The 17,720-nt window shown below is 32.6% G+C and overlaps 2 protein-coding genes across 11 annotated transcripts; both read left to right on the top strand.

Moving 5' to 3' along the window:
• Positions 1-5,005: 5,005 nt before the first annotated feature.
• LOC103484566 (equilibrative nucleotide transporter 3-like) lies at positions 5,006-8,622 on the top strand. Of its 10 annotated transcripts, none has more exons than XM_051088627.1 (11): positions 5,006-5,146; positions 5,304-5,379; positions 6,084-6,137; positions 6,245-6,349; positions 6,631-6,786; positions 6,919-7,062; positions 7,170-7,275; positions 7,436-7,611; positions 7,701-7,846; positions 7,939-8,197; positions 8,322-8,622. In XM_051088627.1, the coding sequence occupies exons 3-11, from the start codon at positions 6,093-6,095 to the stop codon at positions 8,430-8,432; spliced, it is 1,248 nt and encodes a 415-aa protein (XP_050944584.1). In that variant the 5' UTR covers positions 5,006-5,146; positions 5,304-5,379; positions 6,084-6,092; the 3' UTR covers positions 8,433-8,622. The 10 variants fall into 10 exon arrangements, with proteins under 10 accessions (XP_050944584.1, XP_050944583.1, XP_008439925.1 ...); XM_051088626.1 differs by having other exon boundaries at positions 6,242-6,349; XM_008441703.3 differs by lacking the exon at positions 5,304-5,379 and having other exon boundaries at positions 5,045-5,146.
• A 1,149-nt stretch (positions 8,623-9,771) lies between these two features.
• Positions 9,772-15,557, top strand: LOC103484564 (lysine-specific demethylase JMJ28). The gene is made up of 12 exons (XM_008441697.3): positions 9,772-10,794; positions 10,901-11,046; positions 11,969-12,074; positions 12,159-12,285; positions 12,392-12,452; positions 12,556-13,291; positions 13,439-13,768; positions 13,857-14,348; positions 14,422-14,494; positions 14,574-14,659; positions 15,086-15,205; positions 15,300-15,557. The coding sequence occupies exons 1-12, from the start codon at positions 10,141-10,143 to the stop codon at positions 15,384-15,386; spliced, it is 3,018 nt and encodes a 1,005-aa protein (XP_008439919.1). The 5' UTR covers positions 9,772-10,140; the 3' UTR covers positions 15,387-15,557.
• Positions 15,558-17,720: the final 2,163 nt, after the last annotated feature.

The raw sequence follows: 17,720 nt of genomic DNA, 5'->3' as shown, positions 1-17,720 counted from the left end.
TTGGATTAATTAAAATATTTTTTTTTTGTTTTTTAAGTTTAAATGTATTTATGAAATATTTTCAATAATTTATAGGTAACTTTGAAATAAAACAATAACATTTTTTGTAAGAATGATTTTTTAACCATTTTAAAAAGCTTAAGAACATTGTTGAAACCTAAAAAGTGGTGAGACATTTTTTAGCCAAATAAGAAAGTTGAAGTTATTTTTTATAATATAATCTATTTGTTTTCCTAATAATTCACTACCTCTTCCTTTTATATTTAAGTGGATGATGACGCAAGACAATAATTAATTCATCATAATGATGGAAAAGATTCAGTTTTGGTGTGAATTTGATGCTTCCTAATCAACACAAATCCTTCATCCAATTGGATGGTTTATTCTTATAAATTTTCAATCATTTACTTAATGCTTTCTCTTTTTTTAATTAACCTAACCTAACAATCTATCATTTTTCAATTCAACTATAATTTAGTTCAAAAACTTCAACTACCATTTCACAAGCTGTGGTTTCTAACTTCACAATCACTATTGTAAAACTCAATAAAAAAAAAAAATAATAACTCTCCTTTATCCAACAATAACATCTAAAAAAAACTAAAATTATAATCAATTAACGATGGTTAATATTTATAAAGGTCGATGTTCTATAAATTTAAAGCTTATTACGAATAGATGTTCGTATTACTTAAGTTGAAAATGAATGAAAAATAAAATACATTTCCATATATTTATTTTCTTGAATTTCCTTTTCATATTACTAAATACTAATGTAACATTATTTTCAGAAAGAAAAAAAAAATCATGTAATGTAGTCTCTCAAAATAAATTTAATTTAATATTAAAAGATAACTAAATTAATTTAAACCACAAGTTTCTCTTTTTTTTTTTAATAAAGAAAATGACATCACAATTGTATTAAGATATTTAATTTACGAAAAGAGTCGTTGATACTTGATATGTAAAAGTATATTTAATATAATCAAATTACTCAGTCCTATTAGATAATCACTCTATTTATTATTAATAATAATAATTTAAACATATTTATCCTTAATTTCTTATAATGATTTAATTTGGTATTACTTGAAAAATTTATTCTTAGATGAAATCCAACCAATGATGTATTAGGAAAAGCGACTTTCCCAGCAATGATTGAAGTATTTAAAACACTGAATTTATATTTGATGTTATGAAAAGCAAGTAGTAGGAAGAAGATAAGCGATGGGCAATGTATATTTTAATTGGAGGGGAATGAGTTATGAGTTGTTGGTTTGGTTGTGTGTGCTAGCTTGGGATGGAAAAGGACATTATGTAAGTTAGTATTTGCACTCTTTCCCTACCTTCCGAATCTTCAATCTTTGGACAATATGCCTTTTTCTTAATAACCAAAACAACCTTTTTCTTCTTCGCTAACTGCCATTTAGATCTACGACGAAACCCCAAAATTATGCATCTCCATTTACGTGGCCCCACCGAAGAATTGTCCCCCACTCTTTCTTTTGTATTTTGAAACGAACACCGTAAATGGAAATCTCCGACTCTCTGTGGTACTGCCGTGGGAGATCGCAGGCCCAATAGTGGAAGCCCATATTCTCTTACCTCATACCTATCACAAAATTCTCTTAATAAAATTTTGAATGTTGTTAAAAAAAAATGGTAAAATTATATTGGCAAAATATAAATAAAAAAAATCATATATTAAAATTCGAAAAATTATCAAGAATTTCCATTTATAATTTCATTCAATTATGTAAGAAAAATAGATGCATATTGCAAAACCATTTTACTATAGATTTTCCCATACTCACATTATCGAGAATGATTTTCCGATTAATGCCTTCTTCAACCCATAGGAAGAAAGTAAATAAATAGAATGCAACACCCTAATATTAACTAGGGATAGTTTGGAGGAATAACTATTTTAAAACTATAATGATCATCTATTGTTACGGTAAATACTATTTTATACTTATCGATTAGTTATAGTATTTAATGTTATTTGCTATATATATAAAAACTTTTGTTAGGATATCATTCTTTTAACATTTGAGCATTCATGCAATAAAAATGTGTTAGGATAGAGTTTTATTGAAATACCTAATATGTTTTGACAATTCCTCACGATATTCTTTATGCAAAAAGTTGTTTCAAAGTCTATCTATCTTGAAATTTGAAGGATCACTCACTAATAAATATAAATATATATAGTTTTGATCAGATGCTATTTTATGACTGGATTTTTAATTAAGTATATTCTATTTTATTTTTCAAACTTTTAAAGTAAATGTTTTATAAAGTTTAGTCAATAAAATTTGAAAATGGAAGAAAAAAAAAAAAAAAGCACCCTACTTGACATAAATAATATGATATGATATATATATATAGATTATAATGACGGGCTAGTGATGTCATCAACTACATAAGAACTAAGAAGGCAACTTGGAGGAATGGCAAAAATCAAAACGAATGAATGCTATGTAAGATTTTCAAATCAAAGCGGAACAATACATTTATATTTTAAAATTTTTGAAAAGACAGCCCAACATTAATCAAATACTATAAAATCAGTGGGAAAAACCTAGTTTGATATGATTTGGGGATTGAAATTATAGTTCATATTTGGAAAATTAATTGGCATCTTAATCCTTCCATAAAGGAAGAGTTGGAAATTCTTTTTCCACATAATAATGTACCATATATACCATATATACCATTTTCAAGTGTGTAACCTAAAAAATTAAAGCTTTAACGACCATTCAAAAAGTTTTTAAAATAATTTCAAAGTATATTTTAAATCATTTTTATTAAAAATGGTTTTTTAAAACGTTTTTTAATCCACTCAAATGAACTTAAAAATTCATTAGAAAATGAAAACTAGTAATTGACAAAATAAAATAAAAATACAATGGAACTCAAATAATTTAAAACATATAGGGTAACACATAGTACACTATTCGGGAAATGAGCCACAAATTATTATTATCTTTATGAATTAAGCTTATAACTCACCACCTTTATTATATATTTTTGGTGTGTTTCCATGTCAACATCTCATAAGTATTTTCTAAACCAAAGCTAATTTACTTTTTTTTTAAAGAAGAAAATTTTTATTAGGACAAAACAGAACCGACAGCACAAATCCTGCCTAATAAAAAGTCAAAACTAAATATTTAGGATGTGGTCGGAGAAAGGAATAAGAGGGAAAAGGAATAAAAAAAATGAGAGATTGTGAAAAAAAAATATAATAATTTTTTGTTTGGGGAAGGAATAAGTGATTATTATTTGGAAGAAGGAATAAGTGGAAAGATTATGAGATATTATTTATAATATTTGATTGGAGAAAGAATAAGTGGGAAAGAATATGACAATTTATTATTATTATTATTATTATTATTTTAATTTATACAAATATAATTTTTTAAAGATTCATATTGTAAATCTTATACACAAATATTCGTATTTTATTTAACAAAATTTGAAAATTTTATCAAAAAAACATGTCCCATTAGTTTTCGTAAATACGATGTCAATTTTGAATATTTTGTATGTAAGTTTTCCGTGCCAAAAAAATTAATTGATGTGTTACATGTGAAAGAAAGTATAAGTATTTTCTTTAAATTGATGTTGTAAGTGCAATATCGAAAAATTGGGTGTCGATTTATTTTTTTTTATTATTTTTTTAATTCGTACCCATGTATTTTTAAAAATTCGAATTATAAATCCAATATACAAATATTTATATTTTATTTACCGAAATTTGTAATTTTTATTGGAAAACATGTTTCATTAGCTTTTGTAAATATGATGTTAATTTTGAACGTTTCGTTCGTAAGCTTTTCGTGTCAAAAAATTAATTGATGTATTACTTGTGAAAAAAATTACATGTATTTTCTTTAAATTGATGTTGTAAGTACAACGAAAAATTACGTATCGTTAACAATCGATTTAAAAAAAATTACAACCAACGTAATAGCATTGAAATAAAATGAAATATGAGAAACAAATGTTTTTTTTTCTAGTGCAGTTAAATGATGAACATCAATTATATAACTCTATTTTGAAATATAATATTAAAATATACAAAATAATAATAATAATAACTTTCCATCTTTTAAGGAAGAAAGAGAATAAATAAGAAGGAATAAGAGAGGATTGGGAGGAAGAAAGATAAAGAGTAAAAAGGAATAAGGGGATTAAATATATTTCTTTCCCTCCCCTTATTCCTTGTCCCAAACATGGAAAGTACTACATAGTTCTTTTCTTTTCCTTACATTCCCCCGATCATACCCTAAAATCAATCTTGTTTAATAATTATTTTATTTATTTTATTTTTTTTAGGAAACTTATAAACTAGTTGAAGGATTTTCGACGTAAACTTTTTATATGTGGTTTGAAAAAGACAAGTAAAATTTTGAAAACTAAAACAAAACGAAGTAGGATTGTTTTCTAAAATTTGTGTGAATATTCATTCGCATGTTTACTAGAAAAGATAAAAATCATTTTAGATATTTGTTTTGACAATAAATACAATTTTTAAGATTTTGAGAAATTGCCACGTGGGTCCATGATCCAAAATAACTATTATTTTAGATTTCTCAGAGAGAGAATTATCGTTTTTAAATATCTTAAAACTAAAGTTAAAACATTTATTTATTTATTATTCTTTGATAAACCAATATAACAACGTTTTAAAATTCAACCTTTAGAGGAAAGTATAGGATAATTTCTTAATAGATCGTCAGTTTCTAAAATTTCAATACATAAACAGGACGAAAGAAAAAAAAAAAAACGTCTAAACAAAAGAAAAATATTATATTATATTATGTTTATTTATTTATATTAAGAATCATTATTCGTTTTATTATTGTATAATCTTCTCACTCACATGTTCTTATTAGACAAAATTAAATGAATAAACATGTAGGACAAGATCCCTCGTTAGAGCATTGAAATAATAATAAATTTGAAAGATAATAGTTTTTTTATTTAAGCAAAGTTAGATAAAAATAACAATAAAGAGAAAAGCAGTTTTCTTTTTTCTCTTTTTCATAGCCGGAAAAGGAAATTTCAACCAAAACGACGCTATCTCGGCTGGAATTAGACGATGGAACCCCATTCCAGTTTGACTCCATATCTTCAGGTCTGGGCTTTATGAAATTATAGAATCCTCCCCTTGTTCTACGTTTCTTCATTATCGTTTGTCAAAATCAGTCGCTATAATCTTCCCCACTTTTCATACTTTGCTTCTGCTTCGAACCCATTAATCTATTCTTTTTTTTTTTTTTCCCTTTTTTCAGTCTTGTTTATATTACCCATTATTCACCTTCTTCTTCCTCGCATTCATACTACCAACTTTGAATTTCCTTAGCTAAGGTGCGCGTTGACTCTCTCTCATACGTTTCTCACTCTGTTTACTGAATTAATTTATTTCTCACGTTTCTTAATATTTAATTTGTTCGTGTATTCATGTGTTTTCCTCTTATTTTAATCATTCATGCATTTGTCTTCATTACTCCTCGTTTTCCTCCTCGATATTCTGGATTCCCTCTGGTATCTTCACTTCGTTTTTTCTTTCTTTAATAGCCCATTTTGAAATACCCATCTGCCAATTCATGTTTTGATGTATTCTCCTGAATAGAAAAGATTCACTTTGATTTGTCATTTTTCTTTGATGGGAAAAACGGTTTTTCTCGACTGTAACCTCCCTCTCATCCGTGTTGATAAGGTGTTGGAGAAGTTTTTTGGTTTTTTTTTTGCTTTCTCTGTTTCCAAAACAAAAATCTCGAGCTGTGTGATCAAATGTTTTTGGTTTAACTTGTGGTAAAACTTTTACCAATTATGGAAATCACCAGCCCCCTTAATTATTTTTCTGCTAAAATTTTCGCCAAATTTGTGCTAGATTTTTTTTATACAGCTCATTCTTTCTGTTCTCCAACCTGTATATTTAATGATGCTCATTCACACTCCCTCTCATTCTAAATCATACTTTGCATATAAGAACATCAAATTTCTACAACTCTCTGTCACTGTGTTTTGATTTTTTTTTTTTTATACTTTGTTTTATTGTTTGGGAATAGGGATCTACCATGAATGGTGCTACTGAAGAATCTGGGGCTCCAGCAAGGACTGAGGTTTGTGCTTATTCCTTTATTCTCATGTTTGTGCTTAATTAATCAAGGAATAGCTATTTTTTAAAAGGTAAGTTGTTTGATGATTTTTCTTTTGACTTTTTAAGCAGGGGAAGTTCACAGCTCTGGCAGTTTGCTGGGTTCTCGGTTTGGGTTCCCTTGTTTCTTGGAATAGTATGCTAACTATTTCAGATTACTATTATCAATTGTTTCCGGTAATTATAATCAACCTTATGTTTATGCTTTTTGTTTTTTAAACACTGACTATGTCATGTATTGTGTTCATATTAGTCATATGAGTGATTTGGGCTATTTTCTTTTAGCTTTATAGAGTAAAATATTTCCAAACTTTGAGGGAAGATAAAAAACTTTCATGTTTTCAATATTCATTTCTAAATTTTAATGATTACATGCCAGCCATCTGAGTGATTTGTGTTTTTTCGAGTTTATTTCAGCTGAAGAATTATAATCCTCTACTTTTTTTGAAATTTTGAAGCACTATCATCCATCGAGAGTACTGACTCTTGTGTATCAACCATTTGCACTTGGAGTGATTGCAATTCTAGCATATCACGAAGCAAAAATCGATACACGATGGAGAAACATACGTGGATATGCTCTCTTCTTCATAAGTACTGTGTTGCTCATAGTTGTAAGTAACAGCCACTACTCTTTAAATTGAGATGCATGTGTACATGATTTATAGTTCTCTGTTTCTTATTTTCAGCAAGTTAAAAAGACACTGAATGTTGTTTGCTGATTTTATTCTTATATTTTACGATAGTTGGATTTGGTTACCTCTGGAAAAGGAGGAATTGGACCATATATTGCTTTGTGTGTCATTGTTGGTTCCTTTGGAGTCGCTGATGCCTTCGTGCAAGGTGGGATGGTTGGAGATCTCTCTTTGATGTGTCCTGAATTCATCCAGGTCCTTTTCTAATTATTTTTCTCTTTATGGGGCAAGGGGACAAAGATTTGATTTTGTACCTACTTATGTATGCAATTCTTTTACAAGTTGTTATTTTCTCACTGCAGTCTTTTATGGCTGGATTGGCTGCCTCAGGAGCTCTCACCTCTGGGTTGAGGCTAATAACAAAAGCTGCTTTTGAGGACTTTCATAGCGGTCTTCGTAAAGGGACTAGTACGTAAATAAATTTCTATTAATTGTTCAACCGCTCAAAGCTTATAAATTGTGAAATAAGCATCACGTAGCCTGTACTTTGTGATCAGTTCCCTTAGTTCAAAAGATGGCCTCGCTCTTGCTAACTACAGTTCAACTTCTTCTTTACTATTTTATGCAGTTCTATTTTTATCGATATCTGCTGCTTTCGAGTTCCTTTGCGTTGTTCTCTATGCCATAGTCTTCCCTAAAATCCCTCTAGTGAAGTTCTACCGTAAGAAGGCAGCTTCCGAAGGATCGAAAACTGTGTCATCTGACCTTGCTGCTGCAGGCATCCAAATTCAGTCAAACCAAGAAGTATGACAACATTCACTATGTTCTTTAAATTATATTACCAAAAGAAAATCTTGATTCTGATCAATAAAGTTGTTTTTTGATCTCCATAGGACAAAACCGAAATACTCAGCAAAAAGCAACTATTTCAGAAGAATATGGACTATCTTTTTGGCGTGTATCTGATATATGTTCTCACATTGTCAATCTTTCCTGGCTTCTTGTATGAAAATACCGGAGAACACCAATTGGGTTCATGGTAGGTACTCTTGCGAATTAGACATACAAACCTTGAAATCTCTGAAAAATAACCAAACTTATGTCAAATGTCTTCTGCTGCTGATAATTCAGGTACCCACTTGTTTTAATAGCAATGTACAACGTCTGGGATCTGGTAGGCAGATATGTACCTCTCATCAACTGCCTCAAGTTGGAGTCGAGGAAGGGCCTGTTGATTGCGATTCTAAGCCGTTTCCTACTAGTCCCTGCATTTTACTTCACAGCAAAGTATGGTGATCAAGGGTGGATGATCTTGCTCACTTCATTCTTGGGATTGAGCAACGGCCACCTTACAGTTTGTGTCTTTACTGCAGCACCTAAAGGCTACAAGGTCAGTTGATGGCCTGCAACAAATATCTTAACATACTTAACTTTATATTAGAAAACATATGCACATAAGAAGCAAGATCATTCATTTTGTGGCGAATCTGATATATAATTTGGTTATTTTGAAGGCACCTGAGCAGAATGCATTGGGGAATTTGCTTGTAATGTTCCTTTTAGGAGGCATTTTTTCTGGAGTTGCTCTTGATTGGCTGTGGATCATAGGAAATGGAAGCTTTTGAAGCATAAGTTAATATTCGCTTCATGAACAACGACAAAGTGGGGATATGGAAAGCTTTTAGATTTTAAACAACAGATAGATGTTATCATTATTCCTATTTTATGCTTTTCCTAATTGTAATTAAACCAGTTGAATTTTAGAATGCTATCTGAGTTCAATCCATCTTTTTTTGCTTCTTTTATTTTTATTAATATATATATATATTTGAAGCTTTCAAAGTTTAAATAATAGTTTTTTACGAAAATACATTTTTTGTCTCTATGTTTTAGGTATAGTTTTCATTTCATCATATTTTGTTTTTATCTTTTTTTTTTTTTTTTTTTTTAAATTTAACAAAAATTTGAGGACTTTTCCAAGTTCGAACAGTGAGTGGGCCGATCATTGACTCTCGGGTCCATTGGGCTTCATTCCCTCCTACGAATCAAAATGATATCATCATTTCTCGAGTCTATTACTTATTGCTACTAGGCCCCGTCTCAAAATAAAATGGGCTCTGGCCGCTAAACATTTTTATAAATATCAAAATTCATAAGATTCTACAATTGTTTCTCATCGATGCTAATAATAATAATAATAATTTCAAAAATAATTATTTACCTTACTCTTAGATGATTTTATACGAATGTATAAAATTAAGAATTTTTGGCCCATTGAGGTGTTTCTTGGTTGAAGAGGAAGAGATAAATGAAGAAAACAGAATTAAATGAGAGAATTTTCATGTTATTCAGTGTTTCCATGCACATAAGACAATGAGTTTCCTTGTCCTAAAAATAATAATATTTTGAAGTAATAAATTTTGGAGGCCTAAAATAGATTAGAATCCTCAAATGCTAATGGTCGGCATGGACTGCTACAAAGCATAAACACATGAGCGTTTTCACAATCTCATTTCCTTTCAATCTAAACTCAACCATTAAATTTTCTTAACAATTTAGTTCACCTAAAATATAATACAAAATGTAGTCAATTTTGTTGATAAAACCAGTACAGTTTTTGAACCAAGTTCATATTTTAAAAGTCTTCATGTTTTAGACAATATGACAGTAGGGTGCCATCTTCTACACCAAAATTCTGTTTATATTCCTTTCCTCTCCAACCAAATAAAATTATTTGTAAAAGAGCAAAAGTAACATCATTGTAATTGTAATGAACAAAAGAGAAAAATAGTAAATGCATTTAAGACAATTTCAGTTGGTTACTGAGAAATTAGGATTCCAAAAAAAGAAATAAACAGCAGAAGATGGTTGTTCTTGCTTCTCACATCAGATAAGACATGTAAATATTTTTGTTTAAAATAAAAATGTAATTTAGAAAGCTTGGGGTTGATTTGGATGGAGTGGAGGGACTGATATGAGATTACTGGTTTTATTTTGCTAATGAATTAGTCAAGCTTTACGAGAAGATGATAAACATCTCGATCTTGAATTGAAAATCGTACTTAGTTTCAGTAATTTGATCCTAATCTGTTACAAAATCAAGATTTGGGGTTTCCGATTATTACGGATGTGCCACTTCCTTCCTTTTGGGACTCTCTCTGTTTCGTTTTTTCCCTAATAAATGTTCATTATATTTTAACGCCTCTTCCTTCCTCTTTTTCACCTTTTCTACTGCATTTTTCTCTGCTGCAGAGATTTGGGTTTTTTTGGGTTCTGGGTTTTGTTCATCTGATTGTCTTCTCCAAGAAAATTTGATCTTTTTTCGGAGCGATAATGGAAGAAGAAGACGAAGCACTTCCAGACCATTTGCGGTGCAAGAGGACTGATGGGAAGCAATGGCGTTGCAAAAGAAGAGTGATGGATAATCTAAAGCTCTGTGAAATTCACTATCTTCAAGGCCGCCATCGTCAGTGTAAGGAGAAAGTTCCTGATTCTCTCAAACTTCAAAGGACGAACAGAAAATCGATTGATACAGATTCGAATGTTGAAAACGTCGTAATTAGGGCGTCTCCGAAAGCGGCAACACTAGCAAAACTAATGAAGAGGAAGAAATTAGGTGGAGCTTCAGCCGCATTGGATGGGATGCTAAATAGAATGAAGATGAAGAAAGGGAGTATGCAGTTTGAGTTGATAAAGATGGTGCTGCGAAGGGAAGTGGAGAAGAGAAGAAAGAAGAAGGATGTTGAGAAGGCTAAGAAGAGGATGAAGAACTCGGGGAATGAAATTGAGTTGGAGGAGAACAGTGATAAGGAAATGACGAGGCAATTGCCTAATGGACTTATGGCAATTTCTCCTTCTCCATCCCCTCTTCAATCTGGCAATGAAGGTTCTTCTTGCGGAACCAAGATTGGGGCAGAATCCAGACCGATTCAGCCACGGCGATTTCGTTCCAAGAATGTCAATATTCTTCCAGTTGGCGACTTGCAGGTAGAGCTATTCGCTGCTGTGTTCCACTCATATGGTTTGATTGGAGATTCTATTTGTTGATTTCACTGGTTTCTTCTATTTAGTTGTTTGGTTATTTTCCCCTTAGGTTCTACCATATGGGCGTAATGTGGGGAGATCGAGAAAATGTAAGAGGAAGAAATGTCATGGGTGTCAGAAAAGTACTTCTTGGAGCTTAACTCAGTGTTCAAGTTGTCAAAAAACCTTCTTCTGCATAGACTGCATCAGAGAGAGGTAAGTGTTGGGCATTTTGTTCAACTCGGCCTAATCCATCGATGATCACTAACTGGTAATCAGATGTTGGTTGGTTTAATCAGAGTAGGCATTATTAAAGTATTAGAATGTAAACAAAGATTTGTTTGAGGTAGTTAAGTTGCTTAGGTTAGTTGATACAAACGCTTGGTATCTCCTTATCAACACTTCTATGTCTTACAGAAAGCCATCCTTTTGAAGCAGGCAGATGGTACTTTTCTTTTAATTGTATCTTCCTCTTCCTCGAGGAGTAGATTGTATATCCCATAGTTATCGTATATGAAATTTGTCAACTTGAGATAAATGGCTTTCCAGGATGGTTATTGTATATGAAATTTGTCAACTTGAGATAAATGGCTTTCTTGGGAAAACTTACACAAAATTCAGATTATAGTGCGTTGCATTGAAAGAAAGAACCCGAAGCAACACTTTTAGACATCATCACTGTTCCCACAGAATTCCAAGCTTTCATGAGAATTTTGTCAGTACACTGATGAAACGAGAAACATCTTTATGTTTCACACTATGAACTTTACTTTGTTGAGAATCCCACCTTGGAAAAACCATGGGACCTTACACTCTTAATGAGATAGGCGAGCTACTCCTTTCATTAGAAATTGATTTTGAGATGGAACCTCATGCTATCTAATATGATATTAGATCTCATAAAAGCCAAATGGTATTAGGTTGAATAAAAAGAATTGAGATATGATCAAGAATGGTGAACCTAAAAGAGGCACCATCTTGAGGGGCACGTTGAGAATCCCATGTTGAAAAAATCAAGATACCACCCACTCTCAATAAAATAGATGAGCTACTCCACCAATATTCAATTGGTTTTGAGATTCTAATGTACTTTTCACCCTTACCCTTTGTTGAGATGAGATGATTCTTGATGATTCAGGTACTTCGATACACCAGAAGAAGTGAAAAGGGCATGTCCTGTCTGCCGTGGGATTTGCAACTGTAAGGACTGCTCAGTGTATCAATCTTTGCACACAGAATGTAAGGTCTGATATGAAAGGCTTATTTGTGTCTAGACCATGGTTCTTGCAAAGTTGAATGTCGGTGCTCATCAGATAAATGAATTTCAGGATTTTTTGGGAGATGGCGTTGGAAAAATTCTACGTTTCCATTATTTGATTTGTGTTCTTCTCCCTATACTCAAACAAATAAACACAGAGAAGGACGCCGAGATAGAAACAGAGGCCATGGTAAAAGGTAGTGTTAGATTCATCAACTTTTTGGTGTTATATTATTAATTCTGATTTAAATCTGAATTTGTTATTTGTTTGCAATTTCCCTCTGAATTTCTTGTATGCAACAGGGATAGAACTTTCTGAAGTTGATATCAAGCAGGATGAATTTGGCAGTCTTGAACATTGTTGGTATGCTGCTTCATATTCTGGAACATAGTACTTGTTTCACTTCTTTTCAATGTTTGATTTCCTTGTTGTCTTCTTTATGATTGGTTGTGAAATTGATGTACAGCAATAACTGCAAAACTATTATTGCGGATCTCTACAGAAGTTGCCCAAGTTGTTCTTATAATCTCTGCTTAAGTTGCCGCCGTAATATTTTTCTTGAGGATTCCAGTGGAGTCTGTAACATGTCCATTCCGAAGTATCTTAATGGAAAGAAAACCTGTCTGGCTGATAAAAAGAAACTTGTGAAAAACAAGAAGTTAATTCCTGGTACTTGGCTTCCTTCTTCTAAGTCGTTGCACAAAGGAAGAATTCATAATAGTGTTAGACATTTCTCTTGTCCGTCAAATGAATGTGGCAGCTGCAGTGATAATAGCCTTCTTGAGTTGAGATGTATTTTTCCATTAAGTTGGACAAAGGAACTTGAAGCGAGTGCAGAAGAAATAGTATGCAGCTATGATTTTCCAGAGTCTGTTGATGCATCGTCACACTGTACTTTGTGCTTTGGTGAGGATCGTGATGTTGATGAAACTGAAGAGTTCCAGAAAGTGGCCGTTCGAGAGGATTCAAATGATAACTATTTGTATTATCCCAGCCTTCTTGACATCCGTCTTGATGACCTTGAACACTTTCAGAGGCACTGGGTTAAAGGTCATCCGGTAATTGTACGTGATGTTCTGGAAAATTCAGATCTGACTTGGGATCCAGTAGTGATGTTTTGTACTTACCTTGAGAGAACCATTTCTAGATTCGAAAATAGTACGAGCCTCCCAGAAGCTTCTTGTAACATGGACTGGTGTGAGGTCAGCATTCTCTACCGAACTTTGTTTTTGCCTCTTTGCATAATGATTTTTTTTTTTTTTTTTTTTTTTTTGTTGATGGTTTGGAAGATTCTATCTTGTTTGCAAGTTCCTTTGTATGTGACGGTGACCTTTGAATTCTTCATGCAGGTAGAAATTGGCATTAGGCAGTGTTTTATGGGTTCTCTGAAGGGACGGACACGCACAAACACTTGTAACAACATGTTAAAATTAAAAGGTTGGCTCTCTTCCCATTTGTTTCAAGAGCAGTTTCCAGCTCATTATGCTGAAATAATTCGAATTCTACCACTTCAAGAATACATGAACCCCATGTCTGGTCTTCTAAATCTAGCTGCAAAGTTACCACAGGAAATTGCCAAGCCTGACATGGGTCCATGTGTCTATCTTGCCTATGGATGTTCTGAAGATCATGTTTTGGTTGACTCTGTCTCCAGATTATGTTATGACTCGTATGATGTGGTATGCTTATTTCTTCTCAATCATTAGTTAGAGTGATAACTTTCATTCAAATATTAGATGGGCTGTTAATTCAGCATTTGTATGGCAGATTAACATTTTGGTCCACAGTACAGACGTCCCTGTTTCAACAGAACAACTTACAAAAGTTATCAACTTGCTTCAAAGGCAAAGGGCTCTAGGTGAGTCCTCCAATACCTCTACTAATCATTCAAGTGTGGAGGAAGTGGAATCTTGTAAAGCTGGCATTGAAACACCCGTCAGTAAGAAGTTTGCAAAAGTACCCTGTTTCTCTGCATCCACTGATCAAGTGTTTGCTCAGGGCATTAAACGCCCTAGTATGACCTCTGACAGTGCATGTGACTCGGATCCTGAACCATTAATGTTCGAATGCAAATCTTCCCAAATTAGTGAGACAACTGGACCTCAAACAAAATTTAGGGAACAGATAGAATCATGTCTTGTTGTTGGAAATAAATCGTCGAAGACTTGTGGTGCCCAATGGGATGTTTTCCGGAGGCAAGATGTTCCTAGGCTATCAGAGTACCTTCGGAAGCATTCTGATGAGTTCATTCATAAGCAAGTAAGCCCAGAAACATGTATTGCCCTGTGTTTGCATGTGTTGGTTGACTAATCACTTAGTGCATATCATGCAGGTTGTGCATCCAATTCTAGACCAGAGTTTTTTCCTTGATGAAGCCCACAAATTGAGGCTGAAGGAGGAGTTTCGTATGTATTGTTTACATTGTTTTTCCATACTGTGTTTCTGTTGAATACTGATGGAGTATTTTATACTTTGTGCTGTTAGAAATCGAACCATGGACTTTTGAGCAAAACATTGGAGAAGCCGTTATCATTCCAGCTGGATGTCCATACCAGATACGGAGTCCAAAGGTCTGAAGAATAATGCAGTCTTTTACAAATTTCTTTTCAAATGTTTATTTTTTTAAGGATTAAACTTTCGTAGGGCCTTCTTGCTAAACATTTATTGTTTCTTTAAAGCCCGTGATTTCATTTAGAGTTCTTATTAGCACTATAGAAAGCCTTGGATGTATTTGAAAAGGTTAAAGTTATTGGTTTGGTCCCCCCTGCAAGGTTTATTTATCCCTTATGCAAACATAGATGTATAATGGTTTTCTAGATGGGAGAGGGGCTCACCTATTCTAATTAATGGGGAACATGTAGGATCATTTTTAAGCCCTTTTTTTTCTTTAATAAATAATTATTTTGATGTGTCCTTGTCCTAATTTTATTTCTCGAGTAGAAAAAAGAATCAACATCTTCTAATAGATTATGTTATCTTTTCTATTTGAACTGCAGTCTTGCGTACACGTGGTATTAGATTTCATCTCACCCGAAAGTGTTGGCGAAAGTATCCAGTTGACCGACGAGGTTCGACTACTTCCAGAAAATCACATAGCAAAAGAGAAGACATTAGAGGTTAAAATCTCAACCATCCTAAGTGGAAATGCATACATACATTTATTAACTGGTTAACAGCATGGTTTTAAGGTCATCTTTGTTCTGAAAGCAGGTAAAAAAGAGGGCCCTCCATACTATAGATGCAGCTATAAGACAAGTTCGGGAGCTTACAAATGCATTGCAAGAAGTATCCCATTGATTGTGTAAGGGTTTTTTTTTTCTTTCTTTTTTCCTTTTTCCTACCTTTATTTTTCTTGGCTCTCAGCATTCTTTCTCTGCCGTTGTCGGTGGCTAATATGTATCGAATTGGTTGATTTGATGCTCAATTTGACACACTTATAAAATCTCTTTGGCATTCTGCCGTTCAATATCTCCTGGGACTGTTTCAAGATGAATACATAATTGCACCTCACGTCAGTCTTATGTTTGTGGTTTCAAAGTTCTTTTAACGGATCCATGAGTTCTATATAACGATAACAGTGAAACTTTTGCAACTGTGTCATAGTGTTGTGGCCCCAACTTCGATTTCATTTGATGTGTTTCATACATACCTCTCTTGTAATTGTCTTGGTATTACAATTGAAATACACGTCTTTTGCTGGTCAAGTTGCTCTCGGTTGAAGCATTTTGGATTGTGAAGCCTTGGCTGATTCATGTTTTTGCTAACTTCCTCTTCTTAACTTAAGAAGCTGAAGCTCAAAGATAAAATTTGTTTTCATTAATCTTAAGCTTGGGACCAAAAACAGTTGCATAGACCACTCCGTCCCGTTGGTTACAATCTCACCTTCAACTTTCAAAATGATCTCATCTTCAACTTTCATGTTTATTAATGGTTACAATTAGCCGATTGTTTTTAAATTAATAGTTATAGTTGGGTATTTTTAAATTTAAAAATAAAATAAAGATAAAGATTCCCTCTTATAGCACATACCTCCGGCTCCCTCCTCTCCTTCCATCTTCCCTCTTCATCTCAATCTTCATCTTCATTAGAAATTACCGGATTAATATAAACAATTAGTACTCGAACAGTAGTCATCGCCACACCTAAGGTCACGTTGTTGGTTCAAGCGAGCATTAGTAAACAACAGAGTTCGAAACAAGAACCCATAGGACAACCCATCTCATCAAACGAAACCCATTTGATTTCAAATAAAATGAAGAAAGGGGGTTTTAGCGAAGCCGCCAAAACCCTAAACGTCAAGATTGGAAAGGAACTGAAATGAAGCTATGGTGACATGGCGACAAAATGAGATTGAAAAGCTTAAGGAATTGAAAGAGGAAAAGGAGGTGAGAAAGGGAAAGTAGCATAGAGGAGAGTGAAATCGAAAGAGGAAAAGGGAATTGGAAAGAAATTCGAAGAGGTGTTGAAATCAGAATGTTTAGTTTGGAAGAAAGATTTTGGGAATTGGAGTTGGAGAAGAAGAGAGTGACGTTTTGAATGTGCAAAAACTATGAGAATGGAAAACCATTTGGATTTCAAGAGTTTTGTTGTAGGTTTTTGTTACTCTGTTTTGAAGTTAGACGATGGTCACTCCGATGTTCCATCAAATTTTCTAACAGAAGTAAATATTTCGTTCAGATCCACCTATGTCTACACTTTTCCGTTTACATGTGGATTTGGAGTCTGGATTCTGATCATGGAAACGAAGATGGGGATGGAAGGGGGAAGGAGAAGAGAAAGGAATGTTAGATGAGACACAATCTTTATTTTTATTTTTATAATTTCAAAATATCAAATCATAATTATTAATTTATAGTTCTTTATGCAATTCTTCAAAAAATGAAAAAACATTGGCATAATTTTTTACTTTTGATTAAAATAAAACTTTAATAGGTTTCTTGTTTGAAAAGAAAAAAAAAGTAAATTAGTTTATCGAACAAACTCTTTTATAAAAGATTAACTCTAACAAGCCCTAATCTATTGATTGATGTATCAAAGGGTTAAACTTCTAATTTTATATTAGACACAAAAGTTAAGTCTTATACCCAATATGTATTAGGGACAGTAGATTCATTAGTTACAAATATCAAGACCTAATTCACAAAATCAAGAGGTCGGCAAATTGAACATTTACTAAATGAGTTCTTTGAAGTTTAGAGATAAGAATACCGACACGTTTAACCTCTACTACACAGTCAAGAGACAACTTATTAGAAATCCTCGTGGAAAAAAATTGAGGGTGTGTTTGGGAGAAGGAAAGAGTTATAGAGGAAAAGGATTATAATAATCCTAGGATTATAATAATTCCAGTGTTATGATAATATGTGTTTGGGGGAAGATTATTATTGGTAGTGTTATGGTAATATGTGTTTGGGAGAAAAAATATGAAAGGTAGTGTAATGATAGTATGTGTTTGGGGGAGGGATTATGATAGTAGTGTTATGATAATATGTGTTTGAGGGAAGAGTTATGATTGTAGTAATTTAAAAAACAATAATAAATTTTTTATTGGATTATTTGGGTAGGATAATGTAGGGTTGTAAGAAAGTAAAAATATGATAAGATAGAGTTATTTAGGGATTAGGATAATCC

This window comes from Cucumis melo, chromosome 8, assembly GCF_025177605.1.
Source record: "Cucumis melo cultivar AY chromosome 8, USDA_Cmelo_AY_1.0, whole genome shotgun sequence".
Taxonomy (NCBI): domain Eukaryota; kingdom Viridiplantae; phylum Streptophyta; class Magnoliopsida; order Cucurbitales; family Cucurbitaceae; genus Cucumis; species Cucumis melo.
Note: the sequence above shows the minus strand (reverse complement) of the source record. Positions and strands in the feature narration are given on the sequence as shown.

Excerpts from the sequence above, each read along its gene's own strand:
- LOC103484566 (XM_008441698.3), top strand. The coding sequence starts at position 5,473 with ATGTGTTTTCCTCTTATTTTAATCATTCATGCATTTGTCTTCATTACT. Across the intron at positions 7,612-7,700 it reads AAATTCAGTCAAACCAAGAA|GACAAAACCGAAATACTCAG; the intron begins GTATGACAACAT and ends TGATCTCCATAG. Across the intron at positions 8,198-8,321 it reads CAGCACCTAAAGGCTACAAG|GCACCTGAGCAGAATGCATT; the intron begins GTCAGTTGATGG and ends GTTATTTTGAAG.
- LOC103484564 (XM_008441697.3), top strand. The coding sequence starts at position 10,141 with ATGGAAGAAGAAGACGAAGCACTTCCAGACCATTTGCGGTGCAAGAGG. Across the intron at positions 12,286-12,391 it reads AACAGAGGCCATGGTAAAAG|GGATAGAACTTTCTGAAGTT; the intron begins GTAGTGTTAGAT and ends TGTATGCAACAG. Across the intron at positions 13,292-13,438 it reads GTAACATGGACTGGTGTGAG|GTAGAAATTGGCATTAGGCA; the intron begins GTCAGCATTCTC and ends TTCTTCATGCAG.